The sequence below is a fragment of the Melanostigma gelatinosum genome (assembly GCF_949748355.1).
Source record: "Melanostigma gelatinosum genome assembly, chromosome: 4".
Lineage (NCBI taxonomy): Eukaryota > Metazoa > Chordata > Actinopteri > Perciformes > Zoarcidae > Melanostigma > Melanostigma gelatinosum.
This window is the reverse complement of record NC_136637.1, coordinates 26530972-26551622: the sequence shown is the minus strand read 5'-3', so window position 1 is coordinate 26551622 and position 20651 is coordinate 26530972. Positions and strand designations below refer to the sequence as shown.

The 20651-nt window shown below is 43.8% G+C and overlaps 1 protein-coding gene across 1 annotated transcript in view; it reads right to left on the bottom strand.

Annotated features, from left to right (window-relative positions):
- Positions 1 to 20651, bottom strand: part of polrmt (polymerase (RNA) mitochondrial (DNA directed)) — a 40990-nt gene that overhangs the window by 13047 nt on the left and 7292 nt on the right. The window contains exons 6-15 of the mRNA XM_079267871.1: positions 17530 to 17679; positions 15432 to 15599; positions 14779 to 14949; positions 13844 to 14083; positions 11224 to 12009; positions 10813 to 10935; positions 9492 to 9614; positions 7889 to 8068; positions 6711 to 6797; positions 4916 to 5029 (exon numbers count right to left, since the gene is read on the bottom strand). Coding sequence (XP_079123997.1) covers positions 4916 to 5029; positions 6711 to 6797; positions 7889 to 8068; positions 9492 to 9614; positions 10813 to 10935; positions 11224 to 12009; positions 13844 to 14083; positions 14779 to 14949; positions 15432 to 15599; positions 17530 to 17679 — 2142 coding nt within the window. The remainder of the gene's footprint in view (positions 1 to 4915; positions 5030 to 6710; positions 6798 to 7888; positions 8069 to 9491; positions 9615 to 10812; positions 10936 to 11223; positions 12010 to 13843; positions 14084 to 14778; positions 14950 to 15431; positions 15600 to 17529; positions 17680 to 20651) is intronic.

Sequence of the window (20651 nt, the reverse complement as noted above, 5' to 3'; positions counted from 1 at the left end):
TAGAGAGCTACTGGGTTTGGACATTCCAGTCGAATACTTGAAGGTTGCTGTGTGATGAATGACGGAGTCAGACAATGATCAAGAAATGGCTTTAAAAGAAGCGCGGTGTGGTCCTGCCATGGCTGCCGTCTCATCCATCATTGCTCTAGGTCAGCGGTTCCCAAACTTTTTAGGCCGCGCACCCCCTTCTACATCCCGACTGGGTTCGCGCACCCCCCCCCTTAATAAAAAAAAAAAAAAAGAAGCAACAGAGCCTTTTAAGCCTTCATAGCCGCATAAGAATCGGACCAATGAGAGAACAGTTTGCTTGCGCGTGGCATTTGTTTACAAGATTTAGTCCGCTGTTAAATGTTGCAGTGTGAACACAAACCGAACAAAGGAGCAACTGCAACAAAGCAAACGAACTGAAGGTGTGAAAACGCCCTGAAACACTGCAACAAAGTTTCAATAACTTTCAGTGACACAAGGCGTCACTTTTAAAGAGCAATACGGATGCGAGGACACACGCACAGGCTCAGAGGCAGATTATCACATTTAATTTACAATTAATGAGCGACTAATGTAGCCAGGATGTATTCGGACAAAGCATCGATGCGGCGCGACACAGTGTTGTTGGACACCGGGATCATGTCCAACTTGTTTGCTTCTTTCTCCCCAATCATACATTCCACCATCTCTCTGGCAGCTGGCAAGCACACGTCTTCGGCGATTGTGTGCGGTAGCCCCTTTCTCGCTATTCTGTAACCAGATATGAAGCCCGTAGTGCGTCATTTATAGACCCAACACATGAATGAGACTGCAGTTGTTTTTGGCTGTTTTGTAACTCCTCCAATTTCGATTTAAAATATGTAAGGGGCTTTTGACTTGCACTGGCATGCTTGGTGTTCAGGTGGCGACGTAAATAAGAGCTTCAGACTGTTAGCCAGAACCTCACTGCACACCACGCACTGTGGCTTTGGGGAATCTGCGTTGCCAATCCAAGTGAAGCCCAGACACAGAGACTTTTCATCATATTTCCTCTTTTTTTTCCCAGTCTGATGCTCACTCTCGTTTCCTCTTTTTCACCTTGACTCCGCGATGGGCCGATGTGCTCCCGATTTGTCTGTGCTGCACCTCTCCGTTCCCCTCGCCTCCGATTCCTCTCTCTCTCTCTGTCCCTCTCCTCTTTTACGACTGATAGCTTCAGATGTCCCACCTGACAGTTTTTAAATTAAAATTACATTTTTTTTTAATATTTAATATTATTACACCATCAGACCGCCATTACACTTTTCCTCTCGCGCACCCCCTAGAGGCAGGTCGCGCACCCCACTTTGGGAATCCCTGCTCTAGGTGGACTTGTGGGTGGAATCTGTCCATCGTCCCCCTCTTTACATCCGCTGTTAAGTGTGCTAACGGATAGGTTAGAGAGAGAGAACGCCGCGATGCAAAAAGGTGCGAGGGTGAAAGAGATGGAGGTTACGTTAGATGTGAGTAATGGACTGCCACACTGTAAATGAGGTCACTATCCTACACTGGACCCCTGTTGATTATAATGCATACGTGCATGATTTGTGTACACGACCTGGCTCAAACCCAGAGGCTGTGATGAATGAGACCCTGGCGAACACGGCTGTGTGTCCGCGGGGAATCGGCTTCTGTAGTCTAAATCACATGAGAGTGGCAGCACAGATGGTCATGGATACAACAGCCATCACTAACCACATATACACCGTGCTGCCAAGAGGGGAATCCCCATTCATCACATCGTGGTTAATAGCACACGTCTCTTCCATTGAAGTGGCTGCAGTTTCTTGTCTCTGCTGTTCCGGGTCACCTGGTCCTCCCCCTCGCCTTCTCCCCACTGAAGACATCTGCAGACTCTTTGACACTGACGCACACCCCTGAAGCTCGCCACACTTCCACTGACCTTTTCCAAACCTTCTTGCTATCAAACTTTCTTTTTCTTCCTCTCGGGGATGTCCTTGAAACGCAAACGGCATTCATTATTTGATCCAAAAATGCCACAAGATCACTGAAACTCCATGCTACTCCTGGGAACAGCTGGCTTCCGTTCCACGGCAAACGGAGGCATGGAGGGCATGACGACGACATTTAGAGATACCGAGCTCCCCAGTACTAGAAAAGCCGACACACTCTGTATAGAATTGGAAACTTTCTCCAGGCCTGTACAATCAAAGGAAAAGTAGACCAGACAGAAGCGTACATCATCTTTTTGGCCAAGAGATGCTAAATGCCCACAACGAGACTCAAACTGACCAGCAGACGACCATAAAGAGCTGCAAAACAACCACAGAGAGACACAAAACAACATCGAACGGACGCAGAACTACAGAGTCGCAATCTACCAAAATAACTCTGATTGACCACAAAGCAACAACGAACGGATGCAAAACCCTTTTATTTAAAAAGGTATTAACTCTTACGGCTCAGACCACATCATACTAAACTCTCAATGTTGACAGTGGACCATATTGCTACTTGTACTGTACCAAAAGGAATAGCACAATGCCAAACTGTCCACCAATTACAAGCAAAAACCTCACTGCATCTTTCCACACAGAGGACATTAGATAACTCAGCTTTTAGTCACGCTATAAACTCACAAATCCAGTCAAATCCAGCTGACGACTCCCGTGTGTCACCATCCCCTGAGAGTGAGATCTCACTGTAACCTTGCATGGGAGGGGAGAATGAAAAATAAACATGGAACATGAGCCAGAGTGCCCTCTGGTCCGATTAGTATCTCCCAATCCTGTTAAGCAGCCTCCCTGATGTATGTTCAAGCTCCATTCAGCTCCTCCATTCTACTTTAATTTCCATCAGCCGTGGAAAATACTCGACTACACTGGCCGGCATTCGTACTCATCTCCGTATGCACGCGGAAAAGAACCAACAAACAGACTAAGAGATACACAAACACGAACACGCAATCCTTTCTGATTATGTGTGAGTGTAGCTACTTTCTCTCCCCTTATTGGTTTTCTTTTTGTGCATCACACTTCATCTTCCCGTTCCATCAAGAGTCGAATTACTAATGACCCGCAGAAACACTGTGGCCTTGGATTTAAGAGGCAGAGAGGAGACTGGGAGATTGAATTTAATCCAGCCCCGCAGGGAAAAAGGTGACCTTTCTGCAAAGTTTCAATTGTTGTTGCCCAATGATGCAACTGGATTAGAGAATTATTGACGGGAATGAAAAAAGTGATCTGTGAAATGTAAGCCAAAAACCTCATTCATCCATGAAGTTATCATCTCATTCATCATCTTTAGGCCTTGACAAAAAAACCCGCACATGCTAATCAGCTTCCTTGTCCCTGCTGGACATTAAAAGAAGCCGATCAAATCAAAGGAAATCGGCCTAACACATCGACACTCTCTCATCGAGAGAGATGCACCCTCAGGGGACCCGCCATCTGTCACCCTCGCTCTCTTGCGCCTTCTTATGAGGTGTCACTGCCCCTCTAAGCCAACCGTCTGCTTGATGTCATTATAAAGAGCAGGCGGCATGCTGGGCCAACCTATCAGCGAGCTGACTGCATGTGCTGGGCATACGCTATATGTCCGTCTCTCCTTTCACTTAGTTAATGACCTTAAGGATATAAAGGGCAACATGGATTTCATATACTCATCTATCACACACACACACACACACACACACACACACACACACGTTATCTGCAGATGTGCTGGCACACGGACGTGTTATCTCACAGACTCGTTACTGTCAGGATCGCCACAGTGACGGACAACTCTAGTGATGTTGTTGAGCTCCATTAAAGTCGAGGCACTCACAGCAATCACAATACACCATCAGCGGTGCACTCCCGCACCGAACCCATCGTACATTCCACCCGCAAGGCATCCTGTACTGAAGCAGTCATGATGGATTGGGTGTCTTGCATGTAAGAAGACTGAAACAAGAATTATTTTTTAGAGAGTTGGAGAAGAAAAAGACAGAAGACTGAGGGAGGGGAATACAGAGAGAGGGGGTGCAACTTGCGCGTTAACCTACTGAACACCTCTGACTTAGAACCAACCAAGCGACTCACAGCAAACTGGCCACCAATGATTTATCATCAGCTTCATCAGAAATTCCATCAAAGTCCAATGAAATATAATGAGTGGGAATTGCACTGTGGAATTATGATTATAGTCAAACTGATGATCCAAAGCATCTCACTACCTCGCGGAAATATTGGAACAAAAAGACAATGAGGGGTAAAGTTTAAAACACATGACACTACCGGTATATCCGCACTAAGCTGGCTCTCACAGGGGTTTCCGTTACTAGCCGGTATGTAAACAACAATAAATGTCTACAGAGTCAAAAAGGTGTGTACAAAGTGTGCTATGACGAGGTTCGGTGAGTATTGAGAATGGTGTGAAAGGTGAGGCTTACCATACAAATTATTACAACCCCCCACACATGCATTAGGTCGCAGGTGATTTGAGTCCCACGATTACTTTTAAAGGAAATAGAAGGTTCTGTGTCTGTGTTTCTATAGTGGTCTGAAGACCTGCGAAGATTTGGCAAATTAGTCCGCTGATGTATGAAACAGGAAAACGACACGGGACGAGGGCTGCTGATGGTCACAGGGGTAAACACCAGCGTGTTCATCGAAAAAAGACGTTGAACAAAACCAAACATTTGTTCGCTTTTGTCTCACTGCGAACCTAAATCGATACTCGAGTACTTCCTTGTTGTATCAATGAAGCGGGACACGAGTTGAACCTGCAGCGCAGTGTTTGACCAATCAGCGACGGTAATCCCTGCTAACCTCACTCCGAAAGTTCCCGTACTTTCAGAAAGTGCTGAGGGAAACTGACCATCTACAGTAGGTAAGACCACCGACTATAAAGACCTCATTCCACCCCGCTTCAAAACACAGATTTATCCCTTTAATTCACTTACCACTTGGTTGCGTGTGCGGTGGTACGGCTGAATGATTGGTAAACCCAGGGGTGTCACCCACTCCACAGTGTGGCCAGACTTGGAGATGAGCCTGGCGCTCTCCGTCAGCCAATCCTGCAACACACGGACGCCAGCAGGGGGAGAGTGAGGGCACACACTCGAGCACACTATAAATATTCAAAGCCCTTCACCAATCAAGAGTGTGAGTCTGCCTATTTGTTATGTTTGTAACTATGTGTGTGTGTAGAGAACAGAGCAATCAAGCTCAAATCAGTGAGTTTGGACAGTTGAGTGGCAGATTTAATAAATCAGGCTACAAATATAACAAGACACGACAGTGAAACAGAAAACAGGACTTTTCTCTCCACAGCATTGACACATGATCGTCAATGAAAATCTTGGTTCTCAAGTCGCCCTCCATTGAAGTGACAGTCTGTTGTTCTACTTCCTGGAGCAGGGAACTTGCCGAGGAACATGTGAGGAGTTGTTGCCGGACTGTAAAAATGACGCCGTGTCTGGCACAGTCAGTCTCCAAGAATAGAGACCCTATTAATGCCTCCTCACACATGCAGGCACACAGAGAGCTGTTGGGAAGATATATTTGTCCTAACAAGTTGAGGTAGCAGTCTGGCCCAAAGCTGCTCCATCCATCCATCACCACCACCCCCCCCCCCTTATATTCCCAGGTGCAATGAAATAAAGATGGCATGAAAGCGAAGAAACGGGAGGGAGAGATCAGCCGACGAGGAAGCTGGAAATATTACTCCGATCAATCGATAGATTGATAAGAGGCAGAGGGAGAGTGTAAATCAGATGGACAGAAGGACGACAGTTTGAAGAGAATGAGTAGCTGCTTGACAGGATGAATGGGAAATATACAGAGAGCGCTGAAGAGGTCAGGGATGACAGCACCGGGAATTCATCAGCTACTCTCCTACTTCAACTCACTGCTGGGAAATACAAGAGGATGTGACCTATTTAAAAGCAGCAGGTGTACACGTGTACACACGTACACACACACACACACACACATACACGGTTGGCACCAAGGCATGATGGGGAAGGGGATTTTTCATCTCAGACTGGGCCATGCCGACACATTCCCCAGAGGACACACACCAGCGGTGGGTGGTGTTTCTATTTGCTGCCAGACTCCTCTCTGCCTGTGGAGATAATATATACACCCCAACCAGGTGCACGTCCTAAATCGAGTCCATGTGATGAATGGGTGTCGTTGCCGGGGTAATAGTGAAGTAAACTAGTCATCAATAAAAATTAAATATCATCCTGTGTGGAGTAGTAAGTCAGTAGTCAGACGCCTCTTATTTTACAGGTCTTTCCTCAGAGGTTTCCTGCATGTGCTCCTGTATTAATTACAGGGGAAACAGGGATTATGTTCCGTTATCTTTTTAAGAGTAAGTGAGTTATGTTGGGTTTATACATAGTGGTTGATTTCAAAACAAATCCATTGGAATAGGAATTACAGGACTGCTTCACCCACAAAATGACTACCGGTATTTGTATGTAAAATATTCACCAGTATTCCTTTAAGCGCGAGTGTGTTCGTTGACCTTTTGTCTTAAAATTCCACAAAATAAGAAGCAAATCACATCTGCCTTTATCAAAAACATTGATCAAGAAATTACAGAAACCGAATAAAAAGTTACCAAAGTGGTGTTACTCTATACCTGGGGTTAGGATCTACTGCACGTGTGGATGTGGTTGCATGTCATATTTGTGGTGATTTGTTAGATGAGAAAATGTATTTGACTTCATGTAGGTGCAATGAACCCACCTGGATCTCTCTGGTCCCTGTAAACATCTCCTTCAAGCCACTGAACACCATACGCACCAAGTAATGGGATGCATCCCATACATGCTCCTGGAAATACAACACATGATTAGGCTTGTGGATTTTGTTTCCCCACACAGTCACACACACAATATCTTTGTGCTCCGCTGCATTTCTCATTAAAACAAACTATATATTGTGAGTTTTCTTTCCCCCCCCACTTCGTTATAATTAGGGATTAAATGTAAAATGCAAATATAAGTGATAAAAGTTGCAGCGCTGAATGAGCGTGGAATATTCCGCATATCATTACAGCGATATGATCTCATCCGTCCCCCTGTAATCACTCACAATTACACTTGCCCCTAATTCCCTGTTTAAACAATTAGGGACATTATGCAGAAGTCATTTAGCACAATCCTCCGGCTGTGAGCTGGTAGATACACTGACAGCGGGATCATGTCGATCCCATCTATACGGACAATGAGATTAACTCCAACTATTGTAAGGAAGTATATGGCTATTTGACAGAGTCAGCACTACAGAGCTGTAAGAAGATTAAATGCCTCCATCCCCCTGCCACGGTGTCATATGACACAACGGGTGGATCCATTTACGTGCAGCCGAATCGAAGTGCAATGGTTCCGAGCTAAAAATTGATTCATAATGACTGCGAGCAGGGTATCAAATATATCTGTTGTTGCATTACACTCCTGGCCTCCCTGATAGAACCATGCCATATCTTATTCCACTGCAATGAGACGATACATAAATTAGCTGGACTAAAAGAAACTTTAAAAGCTTCTGCTCTGTGCGGCTCCCTACGAGACAGTGTGGTGGGACTCTTAATGTCGAGGTCAAAGCTACTGGAACCCCTTTGGGTGGACAAATTACACGCAGTCACTTTCCACTGTGTGATAAATGTCTTTGTGCACATGCAGGAGACAATGGAGCAACATCATCCGGGGAGCATTGACTTCAGGAGAGAAGATCTTGGACATCATTCCGAGTCGGTCTGGGCTCAGTGTGCGTTAGAATGTATAGAGGAAGACGTAAGGGGACACCTATACAGAGGAGCGCCTGTGCTAAAAGGCCACTCTACCGTACCTCGCTGATACAACACTAGAAATAAAACCGTACGCAGTGCGAGGAAAGCCCCCGAGCCATCACAACTGCTGTACCTTTGGGAACTCATCAATCTCCTTCAGTCGTTTCTCTATCTGGAGGCGTCCCCCGTAGCGCGTGACCCCGTACACGACAGTCATCACGGTCTGTTTCACCACCTTCCTGCTGATGAAGCCCTCCAGGATCTGGGCGATCTTCATACCGCTCTGTGCATCGCGCACTCGGAACTCCTCCACCTGAAAACGCACGGGCAAGTCGTAGGTACACACAGATGTGTAATTTACATCGACGCAAATGAGGAAACAGCCTCTGTTCAAAACGTGTCTTTTGGAGGATATTTTGACGTTAATGCACATAATGAGGGAAGAAGTGCTGAAAAAGGTCCATCACAGTAGTCGCAGACCGATTAAATCGGTTGCCAAAACAATCGAGCCAAGTAATTAAATTTTGGGCTAAGGCGGCCTTCAGCTGTGGAACAACGTTAGCCAACAGGAGGGAAGGCCACAAATCAAACATTGCTTATTTATTATTTTTATTCATGCAAGTTTGGAAATGTCCATTCTCTTTCAGAGACAGAGAGATGCTGCTATCCACTGACAAATGCTGTTCATTCATAAGTTTGTTTCTTTTATTAACTGTGGGAATTTATTTCATTACATCTTTGATTAAAAATAAGTGCACTGTACCGAGCACTGATCTACTTAAAAGATTTTTTTTTTCTAGTTTTCATTTTTATTAAATTGTTGTGCTTTATCAGATCCCCCCCCCCCAAAAAAGAAAATAAAAACATGAGATCTGACACATGGGTCGGCCACTACATCAGTTTCGTGAAGCCATCAAATGTCTATTTTTGTGTCCGACAGTCCAAAACATCAACACAAGAAAAGCAGCAAATTCTCACAGTGTAAAAGTTTGAGTCAGAAAATCTTCTGCAAGTGTTGCTTAAAAAGGACCGACAGTTGTCAATTCCATTTCTGTTGATCAACTGATGCAGTAAACAACTGATTGTTTTAGCTCTACTAGAGTTAACATGGTCTACATGACTGTCGCCACTGCTACTTATTGTACAGCTTATCTTTACGAGTTACCGAGGTTTACAGCCGGCTGTTTCACAGGCCAGATTTCATCATGGTAATTATTTTACAGTAACTGAAATACAACAATAAGACAGTGTCCTGCAGCGAACTGCTCTTTCAGTCAGCCCCCCGGCTCACTGACGACACCACAATGTACTTTGTAATTACAGTCACTGCCCTGGGACAGTTTCTTTTCCTCAGCAAACTCTGATTCCTCCTGTACTGAAATGTCAGTTCACAACAATTGGCTTCAAATTGTTTCTGCTCAGAAATAGCTGGGTTCTTTTGATAGCATTGTATGCACTCTTGCCTCAAGCCTTTGGATGTGCGAGTCTACTCTCAGTGCACTTCCATGCAAGGCATGGGAAACTTATAAATGCAAGACCTACAGTGAGAAACTTGAAATTCATTCTCAATGCTTAATCTCTCACTCGCTATGGGACATAGTGAGTCATCTGAATACTAACAGCTGAGCAACTGCAACGTGCCTCGCAATTAAAATCGCAGTTCGGCAATGTTGTGCGACTCCAAGTCCATGCAGGGAACAAAAAAACGATGCAAACCAAAAAGCACTGGCGCTGACCTGCTGTGCTACTCCGCTGTACACATCCTGGGGCACGTCACAGGGCATGAGGTTGACTGATGTGGCACCAATAACGTCTCTGCCTAGAGCAGCGTAGTGCTGGAGACCATTACAGGAGCCGTCCTGGAGGAGAGGTGGAGAGGAGAGATTAAAGCACGGGATGTGGAGGAGAGAACAGAATTACAGGGACAGGCACCAAATGGGAGAGGGCAGCGCAGGGGTGGTGGGTGGGCAAAACAAAGAACCGATGATTTAAAGGATGTGGAAGTGAAAGAACAAAGAAACGAGAGAGAGGACAGAGGAAACAGAAGAAGTACGTAAGAGCAATAAGAACACATGATTGATTATTTTCATGTCCCACAGCCTAAAGTGAATTTTGAACTTCATGCTAGACTCGGAGCATCTGTAACTGGATCTGGCATCAGACAGAGGAAAGTCACAAGGGGTGTTCCTAATTAACCGATGATCAATTATTTGTCTTTCACACATTTAAAAATAAATTAAAAGTAATAGGTCATTGTCTTTGTATTATAGTTAACTGCGTCTCAATCAAAAAATGAACTGCTTTCAGCCGTCCATCAGACTGGGCAGTTTAAATGAGATTAGCTGGATCTGGGTACCGGCAGCATCCCCATGTTCAGCTCACAAGGCAAAATGAAAAAGCCGAATATAAATACTGCAGTGAAGTTGGCCACGTTCCTGCCAGCTGCAGACTTCATCTTTTTCATTTCATTTCCACCAAAACGTGGCCTCTGACCCGAGTGTCTCTCTGCTCTTCTCTCCCGTTGCCTTCATGACCCTCGTGTTCGGGCTAAAGCTGCGGCATGTGTTGTGCGGAGGAGCAGCGGGCTGTCAGTGTGCTTAATGCTGTTCAATTAAAAGTTAAGTTTCTCCTTTTGGCTATTTAGATCCTTATACTTTCTTCATTTATTCATTATTTCAGTACACATTAATTACCATACATTTGATGATATTGTGACTGATATTGTGAAAACCTTGACGCTACTGAAATTTCAAAACAGCTGCGAGGAGGAGGTGCTAAATACTGCTCAGCGGTAGAGCGGGTCCTTCAATCAAAAGGATCGGCAGGTCAATCAGTGTATGAAAGGGTGAATAACATGTAGGGTTAAAGTGCTTTGCGTGGTCGGGTGACTAGAAAAGCACTTTACAAGTACAAGTCCATTCACACTTTGCATTGCAACTGCTGCACAGCACTTTCCCTAGTTTTATCAATCATACATTTGTAGGAGATTCAACATGTGTTACAAATCGCCATTCAACTCGGTAAATAGACAAATAATTGTGTTGTTTTTAATGGTACCTGGTGAACAGGATAATGGGAGATGAACTGCGTCGGATCGGGAGATCTCACGGCGTTGGCTATTTCCATGCTGCAGCCCAGAGCCTGCCAAGGCTCATCTGCATTCATCCACCACGTCTTACCCTGAGGAAGACAAACACAAGCACATGGAACATTACACTGCTGACGTAAACACTTCCGGAACAGCTCACTATTCAGACTGACCGTCCCTGCAGTCAGAGAGAAAGGGGTAACGCTATAATCTGCATATTTCAGAAACTGTTAATAGTAGCCGTTTTTCTATTTCTGCTAATGTTAATGGTGTAAACCTGAAAACTGATACGTGCTAACAAGAAACGCTACGTGGAACTATGCATGTATGTTTGGACGAAGCTTTCACTGAACAGGACAGATCAATAAGGACAAACTGACATTGAGAGGGTTGTCTGCAGAGTCCAATACGTCCTCCATGATAGAGTTAGCGTACTCCAGCCGTCCCTCCAGTGAGCTCCTCTTCCTCAGCCCTGTCAGATTGACTAAGTGGATCTTTAGCCAGTCCAGTCCCTTTGGACCGAGGGGCTTCCCCTCTGCAAACATAAGGACCGCCCGTGTGACATCACTTCCTAGGTGATTAAAGTACGGAGGACAGGGGTAGGTACGACCCCGGAAGTCCATGTTGTGAGGGAACCAGAAGATCTCATCCCGCATGTGGTTGGCGATGGAGAGTTTGTACAGAGCATCCATGCGCAGGCTGTGCATCTCACTGCATTTCTTTTTGGCAGTAATCACCTCCCTCTTCATGTGGGCTTTCTCAGAGGCCGTATAAGTGGGATCTTGGACATTGAAGTAGGGTATTTTGGGGGCCTCTGACAGAGGAGGAGGGATGTCTAGCTTATCACTGCCCCGATCATTGAAGATGGAGATAATAATGTCCAACAAGGGTTTGTTGATACTCCAGGCAGAGTTGCCCAGCTGGTTGAGGGAGTCCAGGACCGGGAGGAGGTTCTGGCATTTCTCCAACAACACCTGGTGTTGCGTGGCCCCTTCCACTGTGCGCATCAGCTTGGCAGGTGTCAGCAGGTAGGCTCCAAACTTGACAGACGTCCAGGGCACCGGAGGGCACAGCATCGGGATCACATAGGAGTCAAAGGTCAACTTGGTCTCCATGGCGTCCTGCTGCATCTGAGTCAGGATGGGGTGGGGTTTGATGAAGCCGACCTGGAGGGTGAAACATCAAAGGAAACCAATTAGAAGCAGAAACGAGCAGATACACACACAAAAATAAAATAAAAATCATACTCGAATATCTGATTCATAGAAGTTTGAATCATAACTGACAAGAAGAACAATGAACAACCTCTGCACTGAGTACAGACCCAAACAACCAGGATAAACACAAGTCAATAGTGATATCATTCATCATTCACACAACTGGTCACCAGCTGATGTCAGAAAGCCGACATGCACTCTACGAATGCACCAATCCGACTTTTTCAGTCCTGATACCGATACCTGGGCTTTGGGTTTCGGCCAATACCGAGTACCGATCTGAAACCAGTGTTTAATTAATGAACTGTATGCCTCACTGTGTGCAAGTGACTGGCACTATTCTGTGATGTGGCAACATCAGGCCTGACTTAGAAACGGCTTTTCTAACTTTGTAAAAACTAAATGTAACAAATAAATACATCAATATGAATTTACTGAATTATTGTTTTGAAATTAAAATAATAAATCAAACACCAGCAAAAAAAACACCAACAAATTGTCCAAACAAACAGGAATTCAAATTCCATTCTAAAATGTAAATAGCATTTAAACATAGATATGAATTGAATATTGTCACGATACCCAATCAAGCTATTTGAGTCAGTATCCCGATCCAAAAACCTCACCACTAAACTGAATGGTCCCATTTTCATTCTATTGAAAGTGATCACTGAAATGTGGCTTACATACTGGAGCTCCCACATTGCAGATGATCTAAAGGAACTTCTTTCTTTTCTTTCTATAATGATGTAAACCCCTAGCCAGGGTGGCAGACCGGAGGCGATGTTTTTTCTTTGATGTGACAGAATGATGTGTCCTAGTTCTAACTCGTACATACAACACGAAGGACCGGCCATAAAGACCATCATCAGAACAAATACAGTAACCTGACAGAAAAATAAAAACACCTCAGCATTGCTTGCATGAGTCAGACTGTCATGCTGTGCTGTAAAATCATTAGGATGCTCCCCTGATGGGCTAACCTCCGAAGAGAGAACGGAAGGGGAGGGGGAGAATACGAGGAAAGAAGAAAACTCTGCAACAGTGTCAAAGTGCATTTAGTCCAAAAAGTCCATGATTCTCTCTCTCTCTCTCTCTAGCTCCACCCCACCCAAGACACGGTCGGCTCACCCTCCTGCAGGGTCCCGTGGCAGTAAATCAACGAGCCAATTAAAGGGACACTAAAAAAGGGATTAGGCCGGAACCTATTCATCTTGCTCGACTGTTCCCTCTGCCAATTCACACAAGGGGGAAAATAGTTTTAGAATTCCCACTCTTTGGAGCTTCACATGGATTGGCGGGTGCACAGGTCTACGAGGTAATGGGCTTTAGAGTGACGGTCAAGTGCTTTCAGGTATTTCCTTAGTTTCTGCTTCACTGTGGTTCTTTCCATATTCATGAAAATTATAACTTCTGTGCAACGACTGTACCCGATTAACCTAAAATCGGACTAATTGTGTGTGATTTTCAAAAGGTCATAATGAATATAATAGTTTGATTGAACTGAAGGAGGGTTCTCATAATGAACTGTTGTATTTTTAATCCTTTTGAATATTTTCCTCAGGATTCAGGAGATCCCTTTAAATATAATTCTTGACCATTCTTCCACATAAATCTCAGCTGAAAGGATCTTTTTTGGCTCTGGTTTAATGCTCCGTAATCCTGTTAGCAGGTTATCAAAGCCCTGTCTATTTGGCAGGAGTATAATCGCTACCGACGCCAGGGTTGCCGACTCCTTTGATATCCCTGTGAGCACTTGGTAAGACCTGCGCATCCACCGTACCTGTCGTGTGCTACGGAAGGTGTACATGTGGTACAGGATGGGGATGCGTTTCCTCTCGAAAGCCGGGTTCACGATGTCGCTGTTGATTTTGAGGTTCTTGACCATCATGTCCACCATGTAGGTGCCCAGCTCCAGGGATACGATGTATGGCCAGTGGTTCTCTCCTCCCTGCAGCGAGGGTCCTGAACTATGGTCCGCCTCAAGCTTACTCCACTGCTCGCTGGGCAGGATGGCATACTCCTAGAGGGAGAAAGATGGAAGCGGGTTGTTTTTCCATTTAGTGAGGACGGAGTCATCGCTCATCCCAGTGAGCTGCAGTGTTTGGAAGGCATGTCGACATGTTTGAGAAGACCCAAGATCTCGGTTTTGATAGTCAGACCTAAAATAATTTGTCAAACAGGCTCTATTTTTGTGATCTAGTCAAAAGATAGCTTTCATGTTTCAAGAAACATGATGAATACTGTAAAAGCCTTGATGCATTAATATTTCAGCCAAAAACAAGAACACACAGCTGAGGAGCCTTCAAGAGCAAGATGATCCAAGAGGATAAAAACATGATTTGGTCCTCAGACAAGTAAGTAAGAAGTTGAGTGTTTGGTGTCATAACAACAACAAAAACACAATAATAGGCATAATTTGAACTACAAAGGCTGCATGCAAACAAACGAACCGTAACTAACTTCTGGTATAACTAGCTACTGGAGTGTAATGAGCTGTTGAAATCGTGACCAAGATTATTATTCGATTATTGTGCAGCCCAAAAAAAAGACAGAAGTTTCCCTCTCACTTTTTGTTGTGACAAATATCGACTGTGATGCACCAAAGTGCATGCAAAAGAGCTCTTGCTCAGATAAACTGACAGGAGATACACGTTCTCTAACACGCATAAGAAATACATACAGGAGAAGACATGTGGAGCGAGATGATTTCTCTACCTTTGTGTCTTTGGCCAGCAGGTCTGTGTAAGCATTGTAAATGTTGCGCAACTTTTCCACCATCTGGTTTTGGTGCTTCTGCCGCACAGAGTACTTGGTGTAGACCCGGTTGCCCAGATCTCTGGCTAAAATCTTCAGCGCCTCTCCACTGGGAGGCATGTTGGCAACGCTCTGAAGAGTAGGACACAGTTCAAAACGTCAAACAGAAGGAAACATTTCGGAAAATTCTGTCACAAAGAGCAGATCTGATTCAGTTTTAAGGAAAAAGCAGTCCTTCAGTCAGAGGGGAAATCAAAGTGTAAATGGTCTTTTCAGAATTTAAAAAACACATGCTGTGCGCAAAAGGTATCTGATCAAAGCGTGCTATCCTTTGCTGCCAAAGATAAAGCCTGATGCTTTTGCAGCCGTCGTCACTGTCAGCCACTTGATTTGTGTGTTGTGGTTTCCCAGATGGGTTCGGTCGTATTGCACAACAGCAGTGTGGAGAAAACAAAGGAGCGTAGCGGTGACATCACGACAAATCTTTTCTATAACATTGTGGTAAAGTTAAGCCGTCGTCCCTCAAATCACTTTGGCTCAAACACCGACAAGTCTTTGTTAAAGCCAAGACTTCTGGCTTCTCACTGAGTGGCAGGCTGGGTGGTTTGTATTACCTGTATCATGATGTCAACATACTCTCTTTCCTCCAGCACACAGAGGTAGGGATAAAGGTTAAGCCGGTAGTCCTTGGTGTTGGTGTTAGCCAGGATCATCTTACTCTCCCTCAGGGCCTGGAGGAGGATCTTCTGCCACTGTGCCCGCTGATCCGCCAGCAGCTCCCTCTGAAAGGACAACACAACTGATCTCATGACGGTGACTGCCAGCAGGAAACCCTCAAAGGACGTGTCAAATGAAATGAACAATCCTGCACCGATGATTGTTTGTCACATATTGTCTGAACCAAATGGAACGTCATTTTAAAGTGTGAAGCGGGAGATGGGGCCACCTCTCACTGGACACAAGGTTGTGAAGCATGAGCGTGCATTCCATTTGATGGTTAGGCTTGTTTGGAGGAGAAACCTCCAGGTGACGGGGAGAAAACAGACTCTGCTTCTGAGAGAAACACTACTGGGCCACCGACTGATTCATCCAAGACTCGAACTGAAAGGAAAAACGTTCTTGGCCCATTAGAATGGCTTGCAGCGATGTAATCAATTTATCAATGATACCATACAGCCTCATAACATTGACGTTAAAGGAATTGTTTGACATTTTCGCTTTCTTGAGAAGATTGATGCTACGAGTATAAAGTTGGAGCCAGTTAGCTTAGCTTAGCACAAAAACTGGTAAATAGCGTGCCTGGTTTGCCCCAAAGGTAAGACTTTTTTTTGCCTCCCCACCCACCTAAAGCTCACTAATTAACATTGTATTTCTTGTTTGTTTAACCCGTACAACAAGCGAAATGTTAAAACGTTTTTTATCTTGAAAGCCCTAAATATTACATCTTATTTCAGGAAATCTTACAAAGAGAATTGTCCTATCAAATACATTTGTGTACTTTTTACAAGCATTGTTTAATATTCTTGAAGTGCCCTCGTTTAGGTTTACTGTTGATTGTTTTCCATTTTCATCTTAAACTAGACAGCCATCTAAACCCACACCGTTCTGTGCTCTCACATTGTGGTACATATTTGATCCGATGTGATTTAAAAGTGGGAGAAGCCAGAATGAGCACTTGCCTCGGCATTATTACTTTTGGTGCACTTTAATCACATTTCAAGCTATGCTTCCTGATTTTCGTAATTGACATTAAACAATTGAATGAATAATGCAAAATGAGATTCTGTAGATGGGTGAGCAGTTGTTTTGTTCATGTGTGCTTGTGTGCCTGTGGTGGTATTGTGGCCATACGTATGTTCTGTGCCCGACTCTGTGAATGTGTACTCTTCAGTCAGTCTGCATGGTGGATGGAGAGGCGACCCGGCGTTCTCTCCAGAGGCTTCCATTACAATACATTATTATTCTGCCCTGCCTGTCAGTAAATGCTTCCTGACCCCCAGGGACTCTCAGCCTGCTCGCTTCCTACGTAGCCCATCTGCAGGGGCAGACGAGCCAGTCTGGACTGTAAATGCCAGAGCTGGAAAAAAAGACGGCACACCACAGGAATATGTTTCTTACTCCAACATGTCCCGCCGAAATGCATATTGGTTAAAAGTTGATATCAGAGGAAAAAGAGAAACTTCACTCAGGAAACAAAAAAGGTACCCATAGATATAATAAATACATAAATGTCAATACATCATCATTGCGTAAACGGTGTTATATTAGTATGGTATTTTCAACTGCCACGGTAAACACACCCTCTACGTTTGTTTTGTGAGCCAGAATGTTGGATGATGCAGGATTGTTCGCAGATTAAGGAGACAAAATTACAGCACAAATGGAGCTATGTTTTTTTCTTTTTTTTTATCAAACAGGAAGCAACAAGGTTCGTGGGAAATGTCTTATATTTTTAAAAACATTGCATCAGCAACAACATTTTTGCAGATATCTGACAATAGTGGGTTGAATTACCAAACGTTGTACATCTAGTATAATTTGGGATTGAAGGTTTCGATATAGACCAAACCACATATTATTAACAACTCCATAACACACCATTTTTTTTAAAGGATTTTCAGCATCACAGCACTATAAATCCACATTTTCTAAGAATCTAGTGTATTGAGAGTGTGATGAAGATGAGGAGAGGCAACAAGTGGGTTTGTTTACCATTTTAGCAATGTGTTCAGTAACGGGCTTGGCAGCCTCCACGGAGTCGATGGTGACAGTGCAGGCCTGCTCCATGCTGAGCTGGAGTCTGAAGCGCTCCTGAAGCTCCTCCTGAGTGAAGTCCAGTTTAGGGAACTGGTGGTCGGACCTCTAAAAACACACACAAGTGAGAAAGACAGAAGCTAAGAAATAATGATTGCTTCAACTGTATGACATTAAAAGGTCCAGTGTCGAGGATTTTGTGGCATCCAGCGGAATCATCGTAAGCTGACGAAAACACAACGATTATTCTTTTCCGGGGATTTTACACCAGTGAAAATGTAGTTATGCATATTAGATTCCATTTCTGACAATAGTTCCCCCTGAATCCTGCACACTGGACCCTTCTTGCCTTGCGCTTCACCTCTCAAGATGGTAAGATTGACAGACAGACACCATCTTACTTTTAAACACCTCTAACACACCAATCACTTATTGGCTGGAAGTCACTTGGATGACTACCGGGATGATAAACTTTGCCTGAGAGGACCAATTCAGGGCAATAAGTAGAAAAGAGTCTTTTCAGGCCAGTGAGCGAAGGCCAAGTCATGAAACCATCGCAGTCTGCCGCCAAGAGAGCTTTAAACCCAGTTTCAATCTCACAAGCTTTGGCTCAGTATTGCTAGTTGGCAAACAAAGAGATCATTGTTCTGAGTTTATTATTTTCAAGACACGACTGGACATTTAATGGCAGCTTAGAGTGTTTGGATGGTGAATTTTGGAGTCACCGTTACATTATATGAAATAACTCCATCAAACTCAGTGTTCTGCAAAAGCCAATATTGATCACAAATAGGGCTGTAACGGTGTTTGATGGACAGATGTACAGTATTTGTTCATTTTTAATAACCAAAAGGACATTATTTTTCGATTTAGTAGAGAATTAAAGATGTAAACTAGCATACATATGATGCTATAATTCTATCCAATTTCTGTTATCAGGTTTTTATTATTATAATTCAGTTCTCAAATTCTTTAGGGGTAATTGTAACTGAAAATAATAACAATAGTAGTAGCAGCAGTAGTTGTTGTTGCTGTTCTTTTCTCATTATTTTAAGCATCATTGTCACTAATAATAAAAAGAACAACAACAACAAGTACTACAACAACAATAACAACAATAGCGCGCCTTAAAGTAGTTTGCACTGACAAGGTGAACAACTACTGTCAGGAACAGACCGACTGTTGCCAAATTTCTTGCTAGAAGAAATAAAATCTCTAAAAGTACATTGTTGTTTACAGAGGCAGTAAGACCTTTATCTGTCCACATCGAAGAAAGGCTGTGGGCATGAGTGGATGGAGTACACAACAGCAGTAAGAACAACATCAGACTGTAAATCAGGCCTCAGAGAGATGGAGCATTGCCAGCAGCCAGAGCAAAGCTTAAGGTAGCGTCCCACACACAGCTCTTTGTACAATAACACAACTTCAGAACAATAGATTAGCTAAGAAGCGAACACCACATGATCAGTATACCATGAGGAAATAGTGCTGGCACGATGGGTTTGAAGCTTCTGGGATACAAAGAAAAGCAAAAAGCTCGACAGACTGCGCTGGAATTTTGTTAAAGCAAAGCTGTGCGATTTTATTTGAATACTTTGTAAAACTGAATGAACTCAAATGTCCAAACCGACAATGTTTTTCCTAATCCCTACTGAGTCCAGCCCACAACGCATCCACAATGCATGTAGGCCAGTTTCCAGAAGAACACAACGATCAAATGATAGAATACCATTCAATCTCTGATGACAAGTTGAAACTAGATCAAACTGCATTTTGTACGAGCATCAGCTTAATCAAAATTCCATCTCACAACAACAAACAATATTCTAATTAGATTGTGTGTCTGCCGCTAACACCGATTCAAAATCCTCCAGAGACCATCCAGTCTGCTCCTCTGTTATCTAGTGGACCAGTTATTTGGACAGCCTTTCAGTCATTAAAACCAACCTGCCAGAAAGTCACAGTCACAGTCACCGGCCTTACAAATGCAATCGGAACTGTAATGGAGCAGTCACATTTGACCTGTTTCACCACCTGGCGTAGCGTCACATACACTCCTAAGACAAAAATACATGACCTGCTGACTGCCGCCATCACACACGCAGGTCAATAACGAGCTACAGGAGACCAGAAATATGTCACTCGACCTAAGTGAAAGCGGCGCAAGGATTGAGGCTGAAAATACCGCAATTGAACAAAAAGCTGTTAATGAATCACGTGAGGATCATCAGGGGAAGGGAGGTGGGAAGAAAAAAAAAGGAGAGAAAAAAAGACAAGAGGTGAGAGGAGGAAAGGCAAGGAAATCGAGGGACCCATTAGAAAGCAGAGTTGGCTCACTATAAATAGGCCAGTGCCTGTCTGGCTGTGAAGGGGTGACAATCAAATCTTTCGTAGTCACGCTGGAGCCATGCCAGCTTTCCCAGCTCTCTGGTGCTTTGACACTAAAAACATACAGAATCAGCCTTGAAGAAATAACTTATTCTGTATTTAGACTCGTACATTAACACTCTTATAAACCCCCATGCACTTCCTGAGTAAATTTAAGCCTTTCTATAATGCTTTTTGATTGAATATCCATTTCATATGCAATATACATGTACATGGCGTGTACATCGCATCTTTTTAAAGTGACACAAAATTGCTGATTACAACAAACATCTGCCATCCAAAGATTAGCAAAGCAGTCACTGTTACATCCACTGAATCTACTGTAAGGTTGAAGCATGGCGACCAGCAGCCAACACCTGGACGCACTGGTTATGATGACTGAAGAGATTCAATCGTTTGTGTTTATCTTTAACATAATGATGGACACTAAAACTCTTGAATTTATGAACGCTTTACTTTGAGTTAACTTTGGCGAGCCACAAGGATTACAGCCCGGACCACTGACTTTTCTCTGCTATTCATTCATTCCACAATCTCAAAATGTTTTAATTACAATTTACCCTGATGATATTTGAATATATACAGTATATACCAATAAAGACCCATAATTCAACAACCTTCAATATTAATCATTCATGACTAAATGAGCAACAACCGAAATGAAAGTTTGAGGAAAAAAATGTTATTATTTA